We start from the raw sequence: 15397 nt of genomic DNA on the forward strand, positions 1-15397 counted from the left end.
TAACATCACCTTAATAGGATGAATTCACAGCAGTGGCGGACGCAGAAATAAACGGTAGTAGGGGCTAGGAGCTTCACTATACTCCATATTTTTCTATCTAATACTTTATACTGTGTGGTGTGAAAAATAATATTTTCTGTCTTTTTTTAACTGTGACATTGATTTATGGTAGGAGAATTAAGAACAAAGTAGAAAAAAAATAAAGGATAGTGTTAATATTGCCAAAAAAAATTATTCACCTACCTTTGTGACGTCCCAAAAAATATATAAACAAATTAAAAAGAGTGAAGATAATATATTATTAAAAAGGGTCGCGTTAAAATGCTAACTAATTTCATTTCAGAACTTCAATTTTGTATGTAAAAAATATTAACACAAGGATATAAGAATATCAACATTATTATTAATATATTTATGTTTTGTGTTGATATTAAAATTTACATTAAACATTAGTATTGATAATTTTAATGCATGACATTGAAGTTCCGAATTTTGGATTAAGAATTAGTTATCCTTTGACATACCTTATTAAAAAATCATAATACAACAATGCAAATTCATAAATAACAACACTTAACTAACCATTATAACAATTAACATTTTATAGTTGTGCTTATTTTAATTTGGGATTAATTTTTTACTCTTTCAATAATAGGTTTTCTTGAATAATCTCCAACCCCAACGAAACAATAAATTTAAATTTTGCATAGCTGAATTTAAAAGAAAATTAAGAAAAAAAATTGAACTCACTAATTAATTGGTTGCCTTCCCTAGAAAACATTAATCTTTACAAGTCTTTAATTAAAATCGTGAGTAACACTTTAGAATTAGAAAAAGAAACGTGTTGTTACTTTGCTATTTTCTCAGCAATTCTATATATCAGCCCCTCCTGTCACTCAACTTTCGAAGATTTAGTCTCCAAAGACAATAATTTGGTAGGGGCTGAAGTTAATTTCTGAAAATTTCGAACAAAAATTAAAGTAGAAATTCAATAAAAAAGAAACTTTTGGGAAGGGCTTAAGCCCCTCCCTCTTTGTACCTGTGTCCGCCAATGATTCACAGCCATTAAGTCCCCCTCGAAAAGTCCAACACGTTTTATTTCGAACTAAAATAATCAATAAAATAGTGGGTATTTGTATTTAATGCATCTATATATATAATCTCTCTGCAAACATGGCTTCTCAAAAGTCGACTCTCACGGTCATCTCTTTGCTAGTGATAATCGGGTAGAATAATTTTTCCAATTCTGTGATTTTTGATTTTTGCCTAGTGCCAACCCAATTCAACTGAAGTTAATTGCAGTACATATTTTTAAGCATTTCTCCTTCAATGACTTCCAAAGCATCATTGCACTAACAACAAAATTCATATCATAAAATTGTTGAAAACACACTCTGTTTATAACGCATATCAGAATCAGTCAGTCGAAGCCAGTTTCTCTTCGTCAACCTCAAAAGCTTTCCTTGCTTGCTTCAGTTCTTCGTTCATCGACAACAACTCCGTGCACCGGTTGAGTTTTGGCAAATCCTATACAAGCACAGTTGTGTATGATAAACTGACATGACAATGAGCTAATCATTTATGCTTACGTTCTAGATTTGAAAAATGGAAGATAAGAGAGCTCAAACATCAACTCATTCATGGTGGAAGTCAAATACTTATGGGTATCGCTTAGTAGGTAGAGAAAAATCAAATCTCCCACATAGCAACTTACCTTTCGGATTAGAAAGAGGAAATCTTCTGTCAAGAGTTTTCCTCGTTTGGATGCAATATCCTGAGCTTTATGCACCTGATAGAGAAATCAATCCGTTTCATAAAGAAGAACGACCAGAGAGCGAAAAGAGAAATTCTTTGAAACATTATCAAGAGAGGGTGTTGAACATATAATTTAACAAGACTTGCCATCTCCGTGACGTACTCCACAACAATATCCTCAACAAGTGCAACAGTCTCTGGAAGGGGCTGTATTACAACAATAGCAACACAAAAGACATTACAAATTTAGATCAAATTGCTACCAAATGCATCTTGCATACTAAATTCAAATGATTTGATCCTTATGTATGACAAATACGATCCAGTTTGTTTGTCCCATCCTTGCTTATTCAACTTATTAATTGAACTCCCCGGAAATGAGGATTATATAATCGTGACTTCGTTAGGGCACGTGAATTGAGCGAACATACAATAAAATCAATAGTAGTACAATTTTTATAATCATACTCCAACATTAATGTGCAAGGGTTCTGCTCTGGAATAATATTATATTGTACATTGCAAATGAAATAAGGATCAAGGGAATATGACATACATTAGCATCATCTCCGAACCCATACATCATATGCTGCACTGCTCTCTCCAGATAAACAAAAAGTGTGTAAGTCTCTCAAACACATAGTAAAACTTAAAGGCACAAACAAAAGATTTCCAGAAGAGAAATACTAACAATCCTTCTGAAACATTCCGCGTTTCCGCTTGGAGGATTCTGAAGGTTGCGATGAACCCGGCCTCACTTTTGAGGGACCTGCTGCCATGTTACTCATCCTCTATATCTGTCGGCTCCTCCCTTCAGTTTCATTTTTCAAAAGCACTTGTAATTACTTAGAATCCACAAATTCAAATTACAAGAAGTACGAGAAAATAACAAGTCGGAAAACATATAAAGGTTTTAGGAATCTGGAAACCATAGCTGCACCATTGTGTGCAAATTATTCAAGATATTGAGAAGAAGCCACAAAACACTAATTGGTTTCTTCACATTTTCATCATCGTCGGCGAGAATGATAAAATTAACACTACATAGGCAAAAATGATGTCAATTAAATCAACACATTTAGCAATGCAGCAACGCGAGCAATGGAAAATATAATATTGATTTTGCGAGTAACTTATGATAGTTAAATTATTATATTTCCAACAGTGATCATTCTTCAGAATTGTTAGTATCAAGAAAAATGACAATTATATCGTCCAATATATGCCACGTTTATGAATGACGCGAGAATATGAAATGCGACTAGAAACAGATAAAAATCACACACAGCATTTCCCAATTTCTTGGTTCCATTTATTTCAAAGCAAAACTATCCCTCACAAGTCCTCAATAGGTTACATCACACTATACATGCCTCAGCCTAATTATGGAGTATCTAATTATTCTTAGGCATTGCCCTAAATTAGCAAGCAATGATCATATAGTGGCATATTCAATAATTTTTCATCACCAAACCATGCCTATCAAACCGGAATCGAGTTCCGACGACATGAAATCTTGAAACCCTCGTTCACTACTCTTAGATAAATTATTCGTGATTCGAATTTGATGGGCCTCTAAAACCTCGGACAAAATACTATTTGACCAATTTGTAATGCTCCAGACCTAACAATTGAAGTTGTGATTTCCATTCAGTAACCACACGACACCATTTCCTTTCTATTTAAATGAACACCATTACCAATCATCTCAATTCCCAAATCCCAACTCCATCTTTATTCTAATTCACCACAAATAATTTCTTTCATCTCAAATCCTAACTCCATCTTCATTCTTCAACAACAAATTTCCACAGACCACAATAACTCAGCGAAAGGGGTAGAGAAGAATTAAGAAATTACCCCGACCGGTGCTGCGGCAGTGTGGTGAAGTATTCCTCTGTTTTTCTGTTTTAATTATTATTCTCCATATATATACTACTATTGGATAAAAGCCCAACTAGAAAGTATTTAAATCGGATTCATGGGCTTTACACGTTAATAATTAACATTATTTTTTTTTATTCAATACCTTATCCATTGTTTTTATTACTACTTGATTAGAGTTAAAAATTAGGTTATCAATCTCAAGATTTTCACATATTGCCTCCATTTTGTTTATTGTCTTCACTGCGTGCCGTTGTCAAGTCATATCTTATTCGCAACACGCATGAATCATTTTGTATTGTGTTGAATCCGGGTCTTCATGTATGTATCACAACTTATTTTTAATTATCAAATTAGTATATTACCTTTATTAAAATTAATATATGTACTTAAAATAACTAAATGTCTGCAAATCGACGCACTATTTATTTAATACCAACCCCTTGACGAAAAATCTACTACCCTATTTTTAATAAACTTGTGGATGAACTCCAACCCTGAAAATTTAATACTGTATAATAGTGTATGCTAAACCCTTAATTAGATGGGGGCCTCAGTTATATTCCATCTACAAATCTATAAGATCAAATAGGATGTGGCAATTAATGATGTGTTTTTTAATTATAATATATACCACCATGACATTTAGCTCGAACCATACTCTTTTAATTTTTAATAGATTATAAATCACGAAAAAAATACTAATAGTGGATCCTAGATTCTAAAGTTCTAATTAATAATATATAATTGCATATAAGTACTAATTATATAGCAAACGTTTGTTACACACTTACACCGTCTTTTTAAATGAGCTCTCAAAATTTGAGTCCTATTTAATCTAATAAATTGTGATTGATTTTCTCTTATTTAAATAAATATATATAGAGAATTTACTACTCCTATTTAATAAAGGATAATGTATAGTCTTCAGCACCTGTACCAAATCATTGTTATTATCCATCTCATGAAACCATCGGCATTATTATGAAAATTATCCGTTGGTTGATTTGAAAAGTAGATGCTCAAAAATTATAGTATGTCCGATTTCAAATTAGTAGTTTTCAATTAATTGCGTGTGGATTTTCCCATTCGTTGATGTATATGAATGGTGTACTTTTGTATGATGAATAATTTGTCAGTTTTCCCAACTTACTAAAATGACACGACAGTCTAGTTACATTTTGCATTGTTGATATGTTAGACAAAATATATAAATGTTAATTTGACAGTGAAAAACGAAAATATATATATATATATATATATATATATATATATATTAACACCTAAATAGTTGTCGAAAATTTTGCCAAAGGAAATCAAATCCGGCTACATTTTATTTGTTATTACATCACATAAGATGTAGTTATCATTGAAAAATGATAGTAATGTGATAATAAAGTCCCTGGAAGTCGGATATAATTATCCATCTCATTTTAATGTAATCGTATTTTTGTCGACGCTGGGAAAAATTTAACAACTATTCACTCATCCCTAAAAAATAGACAACATTTGAAACGGTATGAATTGTAATATACAATTGGTAATATAAGTGAGAGAGAAAATAGAAAGAAAAGTGACCGAAGTATTGTTAGTGGATAATAAGACCTAACTCATTACGGAGAAAAAAAATTCCTTAAATAGAATTGATCTAAATTTAAGGGACATCCCAAAATGCCAAATGTAGTCTTATATTATGGGACGGATAGAGTATTTAAATTCGTAATATTATATGTTAAAATCAAAATTTATGAAAAAAAATAAATTTTAATTTTTTTTATAATATTAGGCTCCAATACAAAAATCATGAATCATAAACAACTGGACCTCATAGTTTTTCATCCCATCTGATATCATGACTTGATTTGTATGAATTGTTTAGCTTTATAAAATTCAAATTAATAATACTCTATGTTCCAATTAAGTCGAGTTATATATTTTTTTATATTTCAATTTCAATTAAGTGGGTCATTTTTTATTTGATAAAAAGTAAAATTTTCAATCACTTACTTTATTTCATCAACTACTTTACTCTTTTTATATTTTTTCTACTTGATCGCCTCTGTCATTTTTCATCATAATTTTTTAATTTTTATGTTTAGAGATTTTAACTTAATTTAATTTGGACAGAGGAACTACTCTATAATGAATCTGGTAAGTCCTATAAACAGAGGAACTACTCTATAATGAATCCGGTAAGTCCTGCATTTTTAGGAGGTACTATGTATATTTTAAATTTTCACATGTTCGTTATGTATTAACGTATAATATAAATTCATAGTACTAGTTTTTTAGTTGAATATACATGGTTTATAACTATACTATCGATTCCTTCAAAAAAAACAACAAAACTATACCATCTATGCACAATGTATAATTCCTATATTTAGCCACGTGCACTACACGTGTCTCTACAGTAGCATAGATCAAATGAGCTGAATTCTGGCAACCTAACTCGATAAACGTAGCTCAAATTTTACCGACACGTCACGCGGTTTATCCGCAGCTTATGAGTAATCACGCATTGAAATTTATTATTATCGCCATTGATTACAATTATACGGAGTATTATCAAATAAAATTAAAAAATATGTACTAAAATATGTTACTCTTCTCTTCATACTAATGGACCTGTCCTCGAAATATGATGTTATATTTGTTAAAATAAAATAAATTGCTTTATTAATGATAAGATGAAATCTTGTGTTTTACTTTTATCAAGATAAGTTTTGATATAGAATGCTCAATTTTAAGTTTATTAATGTAGTAAAAAGAAAAAAAAATCACATTTTAGTCACCAACATATATTCCATCTGTCCCGAGGTGTATTGTCAATTTTGAATTATCATCTATATTTGAAAATAATATTATGCTATAATTTTATGCAATTGTTTTATTTTTCCATAATTTATATCTCATGTATTATTTGCATAAACACAAAATAAGATTATTTTTAATAAACATAAATATATAATTTAAATTTAAAATGTAGACTATAGTTTAAAACATTTAAAAATTGTGTTTCTAAATAGGATTGGACAAGTAAATTACTTTAAGAAAACAAGTTACTCAACCAAACTCGTGTTATCATTTCTAAGTAAACAACTTTTTATCATTTCTAATAAAAAGTTAGTAATATCCAAAAATGCATATAAAATAATTACAACGAAGAAAAATAAAATAAAAAAGAATTACAACTACCGACAACCGGCAACTGGCCCTCTACGTCGGAGTATCATTTACTCAATTTCAGATATTTATTTTATTTTATTTTATTTTCTGCCTTTTCCAGGAAAAGAGTAGTTTTTCTAGTTGCAGAGAGAGAGAGAGAGAGAGAGAGAGAGAGAGAGAGAGGATTTAAGAAGTTTGGTCATCTGTTTCTATATATTTTGAGCTGACACCGAATAATAAAGAAATCAGTCTCTCAATTCTCAAAGAGGAATCAGAAATTCAAAGACTGTGCCTGACGTTATCATTCTCCGCCTATATATAATACATACACACACAAATAATCTTCGATTACTTGTTTACAAGATCAAAAACGAAGGAAAATCAACAATGGATATTTTGTGGTTTAAGGCGGGGTTCCACGCCATGGCGCCGCCGCCTATCGCCGCCGTCTCCGAGATCCGCCTCAGCGACATGCCGTCGGTCTCGCCGGCGCAGCCTAAGAACTCGCCCTGGGGTTTCACTTTCCGGCACCCCCTCAGATCTCTGTGGCCCGGGGCCAAAACCCGGTTTGAACCGGCGATCTCGGCCGACGACGCCGTTTTGGTTGAAGAGAGGGATGAAGTTAGAGAAACGGAAGAGGAGGGGCGGAATGGGAATGGGAATTGGGTTTTTAAGATTTTGCATGTTAGATCTCTGTGGAAAGAGGGGGATAGTAAACACGGCGATCTGGCCGAGGAGTTGGGGGTGAAATTGGAAGAAGACGGCGGGGATTGCGGTGGAGAGGAGGAAGGATGCGATGTTTGCGACTACGATGATGATGAAGAGAAGATTGAGTTTGATAGGGAATCGTTTTCGAAATTGCTGCGGAAGGTGCCTCTTGCTGAAGCTAGGTTTTATTCGCGGATGTCTTATTTGGGGAGTTTGGCTTATTCAATATCACAAATCAAGGTATGATTTGTTTTGCTTCATTATTGTATAATAATCTATCAGTGAAGGAATGATGGTTTATTTGTATGATCTGTGTGATGATGTTGATTTGGGGATTTTGGACTAATGTTGATTTTGTAGGATTTAGGGTTGTAGAATTTGATAGCTTCTGTGATTCAACGTTCATTTTAATTCCTGGCCGATGTTGAATTGAAAATTTGGGAGCTTTGTGTTTATTTATTGTTAATTATGATGAATCATAGATTGATAGCCTTTTTAGTTTGATTTCTTGATTCATAGTTGAATTCTCTATTAAATGTATGCTGATTGATTTTTGTGGAATGGCATTGCAGCCAGGACATTTGCTGAGACACCATGGACTAAGGCTCGTGACTTCATCCTTGGAGAAGAAGGAGCAAGTGTTGAGAGTCGAGAAAGAGAAGATCTCAGCTGAAGAGGAGCAAACAGGACCGACGACCGCAGCTGAAGCCGAGGATGTTGAATGCCATGGAACAGAGAGTGTAGACGCTGGTGAGGCGAAGGCTAATGGAATAAGACCATCTGATGCCTATCAAATTGCAGCCACAGCGGCTTCCTATCTGCATTCCCATACCAGAAGCATTCTCCGTTTGAAATCATCCAAATCAGCGGTGGATGATGAGGACCTGGCTGAGGGACGCATGAATGAGGATGTGGCTTCGTTGATGGCAACCACAGACTCGGTGACTGCAGTTGTTGCTGCGAAGGAGGAAGTAAAGCAGGCTGTTGCAGATGATCTCAACTCAATTAAATCCTCACCGTGTGAGTGGTTTGTTTGTGATGATGATCAAAACGCCACGAGATTCTTTGTCATACAGGTAGGGTGATGATGTCCTTGGTTTATCCACATTGCGACTAGTTTGTTATATGTTAATGTTGCTAACTTGAACTTTGCAAACCTGTTGTTTTCAGGGGTCGGAGTCGATGGCTTCATGGCAAGCTAATCTATTGTTTGAGCCTATTCAGTTTGAGGTAATTATACATAAACTAAAGTTGTTGGCCTTCAAATGTATGTAATGATGTCTGAGAAAATGCTCTGTGGTGAATCTTTAGTTATAATTGCTGTTGATCAATTTGTGTTTCATAACATTGAAAAAAGCTGATGCATTACGTCTCTTTAGGGCCTGGATGTTCTCGTGCACAGAGGTATCTATGAGGCTGCAAAAGGGATTTACGAGCAAATGCTGCCTGAGATCCGCGACCACCTCAAATCTCACGGTGAATGTGCTAGATTCCGTTTCACGGGGCACTCACTCGGGGGAAGTCTGTCGTTGCTCGTAAATCTGATGTTGCTGATAAGGGGCGAAGCACCTCGTTCTTCTTTACTTCCAGTGATAACTTTTGGGTCGCCATCGATCATGTGTGGCGGGGATCGCCTGCTGCGCAATCTGGGGCTGCCTCGGCATCATGTCAAGTCAATCACAATGCACCGGGACATCGTTCCAAGAGCTTTTTCGTGCAACTACCCCAACCATGTTGCTGAATTTCTCAAGGCCGTGAATGGGAACTTCCGTAATCTTTCATGCCTCATCAAACAGGTATGAATATGATCCATTTTGATGCTTTATTTTGTACCTACTGATCCATTTTGATGCATAAACTAACTTAGTTTGACATTCTTCCATCAACAGAAGTTGTTATACACTCCAATGGGGGATTTCTTGATTCTCCAACCCGACGACAAATTCTCGCCCAGCCACGACCTCCTCCCCTCAGGCAGCGGCCTATATCTGCTGACCTGCCCGGAAGCAGATTCTGGCGAGGCAGAGAAGCAGATTCGGGCCGCGCAGACGGTGTTCTTGAACTCGCCTCACCCACTCGAGATCCTGAGCGACCGTGCTGCATACGGAAACAGTGGCTCCATCCAACAGACCACGACATGAACTCTTACTATAAATCCGTTAGGAATGTCATCCAGCTCGAGATCAAGCGCATCAGGAAGGCGAGGAGAGAGCGTCGCAGGAAAGCCTGGTGGCCACTCCTTGCACCGGGGGGATCAATGCTGGAATCATCATTACTAGGCCGGGAAGCATGGTCGGGCAGGGCAGCTGAATTTGCCGGCGTTGTTCACACGGGACGGGAATCTGAAACGGTTTAGTCGGTTGGTTGCCTCTCAACATATGCATCTGGTTGTGGTGTTCTTGTTTCCTGCTAAATTGCTGATATTGGGAGCCTCTGGTTTGGTCAAATTCAATTGATCAGAAACAGTTTTTGCGAACTTTTGGTGATGATTTTTCACAAAGGTTTGCAATAACACTAGAATTAGATGATTCTTTATTCATTTTGCCAATGGATTGGCAATAATCTTGGTTTGCAGTGGGAAATTGCAGACTGCAGTTAGGATTATGGAAAAATGTACACGATCATTATTCTTATATATATAAATATTATTTATGTATAAATGTATACTTGTACTTGTTGCAATATAATTTTCTCATTCTTGATCAAATTTATTAAATATGTAAACTCGTAATAATAGTTGATAATCGATTTCAAAAATCAACCTGTTGCCATATAAGTTACAACCATACAGTTGTGAGCTTGTAACGTTAAATTGATCAACATTGATTGGCATGTAAAATGTTGTTTTTAATGTACGAACTTGACTTGATAAATGTTTATATTTCATGTATAAATGCTTACAAAATAAAAAATCTGACCTAACTTGTATCCGGTCATTTAATATTGTTATGAATAGTTAAACGCCTCTCCCCATTTTATAGGTAGCATTAAAATTGAGTTAGTAGTTACACATTTGTTAGTTTGATAGGGGTTGGTGTTGCAGAGGCAGATGCAGACAGATTGGTCTAATTTATTTTCATGCATTTTAATAAAATTTTGGTCTTCTCATGATTTTAAACATTATTGAAATGACTAAGCTAAAAAAGGTTGGCGTCATGAAGAGGAACTATTGCTATAAGAAGAAAGAAAAGAAAAAATATGAGTTAGATATAAATTATACTCCTACTAGGTACTAAATAATTGGATAATTTATTTATTGCATATTTTACACGAAGTTGGATAAACCCCAAAATGGTAATGCATTAGCATAAGCATTCCAAGTAGAGTTGGGACCAATCAATTTTAAATATGCCAAACAAGTCGTCTAGAAAGAACTGATGGTTCTTATAGTTGCAAGGGTGCGTTTGATGACAAAATTATGGTCCACAGTCTAAAATGGCACAATCCATTTATTTAGTTTTTATCCATCCAACAAAGCAAACACATCCTTCCTCATTTGACACATGTGTTTGCCTTGACAAAATCCAACCCAATTTGAATAGTCATTTTCTTGTTTCAATTGGCGTTATACATTTCGACATCAACACGTTGTGGAATCGAGAGAGAAAGAGAGATTGTGAAAATAATCAAATACGTATTATTTTTATGATAATACGTTTTTGAAAATACCTTGTATTCTTGTGGATATTCCCTATGTTATTAAAAATATAGGTTTATGTTAAAAAAGAGTTCCTAAAATTGAAATTTTGAGAAACTCCAAACAATTTTTCACAATGGATGAAACATGTCTTTGTCACATATTTCTTTCCATACTACAATACTCCACTTTCTTTTAATTGGAGAGGATGCATTATTTCGTGACTTTGCTTAGAAACTGGAGTTTCACTGAGTTCGTTAAAAGAACTAGAACATCATATAAGTTTATAAAAAAAAAAAGATTTTGAATTAAATTCTATCTACCTCTCTATTATTTATCACAATAATGCAGGATGTATGAAATTAAAATCAAGTGAGGGGAAAATCCGTACGCAACAACTACAAGTTGAAATAGACTTAAACAAAAATATCTAATTTTTCTTTCAATAATTTGGCGTGGTGTTGAAGAATATCAATTTCCGCTATTATCCACAGTTTCATGTTAATCTTTATATTTTGTAATTATATCAAGCATGAATTAATATCAATAATCCAGATTTCACGTGTAAAAGGTCTAATAAGAAAATATGGTAATGCTATAAATTAAAAAAAAACAAGCTAAAATCCCATATACTCCTTAGACAATATTGTCACGTGCTACAAGAATATATTCTTGATTTTTTGTTATAATTATCATCGTTATTTTTACGCGTAAGATAATTTTCAAAATATTTGGGCTTTGGCCCATTAAAATGATGTGGGTTTAACAAAAAAAGGAAAACGAAAGGGAGAGAAAGTCCAGAAATTATAGACATAGAAGTCCATGTTATGTGAAAAATAAGAGGCCAACTTAATTAAGGGTATCTTAGGTTTTTTAATTAATAGCGTACTCTCATAGTCTTTGATACGATAGAATGGAACGAGAGTGAAATAAAATGAAACTATAAATAGAATATGAAGATAGAAATTCTCTCTCTTACATTCCATCTTATTATCGAAGAAATCGAATAGTAAAGTAGTTAATAATATTCCGATCATCATAAATTCTCATATCATAAATTTCCAATACAATTCTAAAACATTAGAGTTTCGGGCCAGCTCAATATAGGAGTGGAAAATATACCATTTATACCAACATATTTATAACTTCAAATTTATCATGCATACACTTTTATTTATAGTCTTCACTAGTATTATGTTAAACATAATTTAGTTTTATCATATAAAATCTTATAACAAAAAATAGTTTAAATAGAATATTCATGCAACAACCAATGGTAATACGGAGTACTACTAGTTACTCATATATTGGCAACCCATCAGGCTGAGTGATTAGCTTTAGAGTCATTACTCCTTAAGTTATTTGGCAATTGGACTTCAAATTATCTAGTTAGAAAATTAACACTATAATCAAATTTAGTGAACTATTCGATTAGTATGTAAATTTCCAATTGTGCTAACATTTCGACTTGCATTCATTTCATTCACATCTTATCAATACTACTACCAAACAAGAGTCATACGAGAATCAGGATTAAAAGAAACATTTGAAAAGATGTAGAGAAAAAGGATTCAAAATAGAAGAAAAATAGGTCGGATTTTGGTTGGTACATGGCTATAGTTTTTCACCAACAAAATAAACGAAAATTTATACTCCTATAAAAATCACAACTTCGATATCGATGTTTGCGTGCAAAATACACGTTTTAGATATAATAGTTGCGCAAATATGAAACACAAAATTACCAAAAATGTTGTACATCAACTTTGAATGGCACGAGACCAATATAAATCTGCAAACTTGACTCGTCAAATGTTTATGTTTGTTACCTAATTAAATACTTCCAAGAAAAAAATTCTTGCCTAACTAGCGGAGTACTAAATTTCAACAATTTAGTTTTGGCAATAAAAGAATCAATGAATGCCTTTCCAAAGTTGGTCCTGACAAAAAATATCACAACCTACCTATTGATGACGAAATATAAGAAATATTTATCATAAAAAAAATTAAGCTCCGACTATTTTTAATGAAAACTCAGCAATATAAAATCTTCAGAAATAGAAAATAATCGATGGGCGATGTGTAAAATCTTTCGAAATTATTCAAGTACAAAGACGCCCCAAATCCAAATGTATAGTTAGTGCAAAAGAAGAGAAAAAGCAGCAAGTGTTGATTGATTGAAGCATTATCTTTGTTTGATTAATGGGTGATCGACGTAGAAGAGTATTTTACCATTTTTATAGTTCAAGCTTCACCCATATTTTCATAGTTCCCCATGATTTTAACAGCATACATTTTCCTTTCCTCTCCCCTTTTTGAACGAAATTGCAACTATATTAAATCATAGTACTATATCTTAGAGAAAATACAAATAATCGTATAAATAAATTTATATTTCATTGCCTCGCTTTTTTATTTTTCACGAGGGATGCTTATTTCTTATTTTCATTAATTATGGACTTGGGCCCAGAAAGGATATGGGCTACCATCTGCCAACAACATACGCTGCTATAATTTCAGTGGCCCATACAAAAAATACATCCCCACTCAATTCAATGCAATGGTAGTATCTATAGTAGGTTTTGCTTTGTGTGCACATGGAATAAATAATAAATAATAAATAATAAATAATAAATAATAAATAATAAAATGTAATATTATTTGCAGCAAATTTTTATTTCGCATATCTAACTTCAATATTTGCGACTTAATTCATAGACTTTCAGTTTTGATCTGATCTTAATTGACTCAAATTACCACAAATATTAATGCTGACATAGCTTGTTGATTAATTGACCTGACCTTCGTTTCTCTTTATGATACAATATTATTTCTACATCTAATAATGGCATACGAAATGAATAATAACACACCTAATCAGCAAGCCATGCTAACTATAATGTTCGATGCAATCTACAAATCAAACCAATTAAAAGTTTAGTATTTTATACACCTTATAAAATTGCTTAATACAAACAGATGCTAGAACAACCAATGGGGCGGCTCCGAAACACAAAGCATGCCCATAAAGAGCAGTTCCAACTTCCCAAACAACAGAATGGAAATGTATTATTTTCAAAGTTTAGTCCTAAAATACTACATAGTACTATTTCTTTGGAAAAAGATATAATGAGCAGATATTATAATTGATATTACATGTAAATACAGCCAAGCATAATTTTCTCAGTGAAGAGGATATGCAGCAGATTTACAGATTGAGTTTACCAGCTAAATACCATGAGTGGAGGGCAAGGCTACCAAATGAGAAGATATTAGCAAGAGAAGACAATCCATGGATCATCCCGAACTTCTTGTTCATCGCTGCAAGCTTCGGATTTTTTTTCGCAACTTCTTGGTTCTTCGTCCACCCAACTTCCTCCCCAATATTTACTTTCTCTGATCTTGTGCCTTTGTTTCATCATCTGCATGCACCCAAAAAGAAATCAGAGTAACATGCTGCTTCTTATACTAAAGGCAGATGCAAGATATTAATGATGCCTAGTATTATCATACAGTATTAAATTGCTCAAATCAATAAAAAAAATCATTTTTCTTCACAGAAAGCAGCAGAGCAACATTAGTAAAGAGGAAAGGAACATTCCCTTGAATCCCTTTCTCCTAATGGCTAAAGCCCACAAAGATGCAAATAGATATACTAAAACACATTTAAGGTCATGACTATCAAGGAAACAAGAAAAACTTGAGACAAACAAAATCACAAAGCAAGGAAGGTCAAGCAAGTCCAACAAATGCAATTCTTGCACTGATTGCAAACAGTTCTAGAAGCTAATTGTTTGTACCTCGATGGTCATGGGCGTAAAGATAACAAGATTGCTCAGATTGAAAGCAAATGCAGCAACCAGGAAGCCGAGCTGGTACTTCTCAGTCGACCCCGATGTCTTCCATGGGTGCAAGTATCCAAAAGACCCTACTGCCACTGCACAGCACACTCCCACCATGGAAAAGTATGCTGGAAACATCTTGCTCTGTAGGTTCCCAAACTGATGCCTAGGCAGATTCCTTTGAAAAGATACAACCAAAATTGAGTTTTACCCGATATAATTTCACAGGCAATAATCAACATAACTCACTTTTAAGTTAGTAACACAAGCAATTTCACTCACCAATTTCACCCCAATCTGATAATCAACCATCAAAACTATTGCATTATTTTACAAAACAGAGAGATGCATAATTAGACAGTTGACAAACTTCCAATGATCAATTTTAAACGAGGCGTAACAG

The 15397-nt window shown here is 33.7% G+C and overlaps 1 protein-coding gene and 2 pseudogenes across 1 annotated transcript; 1 reads left to right on the top strand and 2 right to left on the bottom strand.

The window, feature by feature from the left end:
• Window positions 1-1347: 1347 nt before the first annotated feature.
• Window positions 1348-3685, bottom strand: LOC125212405 (transcription initiation factor TFIID subunit 13-like). Its single transcript, XM_048112572.1, has 6 exons — window positions 3616-3685; window positions 2447-2566; window positions 2312-2349; window positions 1903-1962; window positions 1715-1789; window positions 1348-1527 (listed from the first exon to the last, which is right to left on the bottom strand). The coding sequence occupies exons 2-6, from the start codon at window positions 2541-2543 to the stop codon at window positions 1417-1419; spliced, it is 381 nt and encodes a 126-aa protein (XP_047968529.1). The 5' UTR covers window positions 2544-2566; window positions 3616-3685; the 3' UTR covers window positions 1348-1416.
• A 3267-nt stretch (window positions 3686-6952) lies between these two features.
• LOC125210691 lies at window positions 6953-10222 on the top strand (annotated as a pseudogene).
• A 3850-nt stretch (window positions 10223-14072) lies between these two features.
• On the bottom strand, window positions 14073-15195 carry LOC125209278 (annotated as a pseudogene).
• Window positions 15196-15397: the final 202 nt, after the last annotated feature.

The sequence above is a fragment of the Salvia hispanica genome, chromosome 3 (assembly GCF_023119035.1).
Source record: "Salvia hispanica cultivar TCC Black 2014 chromosome 3, UniMelb_Shisp_WGS_1.0, whole genome shotgun sequence".
In the NCBI taxonomy this organism is placed as follows: domain Eukaryota; kingdom Viridiplantae; phylum Streptophyta; class Magnoliopsida; order Lamiales; family Lamiaceae; genus Salvia; species Salvia hispanica.

Excerpts from the sequence above, each read along its gene's own strand:
- LOC125212405 (XM_048112572.1), bottom strand. The coding sequence starts at position 2,543 with ATGAGTAACATGGCAGCAGGTCCCTCAAAAGTGAGGCCGGGTTCATCG. Across the intron at positions 2,350-2,446 it reads CGGAATGTTTCAGAAGGATT|TGCAGCATATGATGTATGGG; the intron begins GTTAGTATTTCT and ends TGGAGAGAGCAG. Across the intron at positions 1,963-2,311 it reads GGTTCGGAGATGATGCTAAT|CCCCTTCCAGAGACTGTTGC; the intron begins GTATGTCATATT and ends GTTGTAATACAG.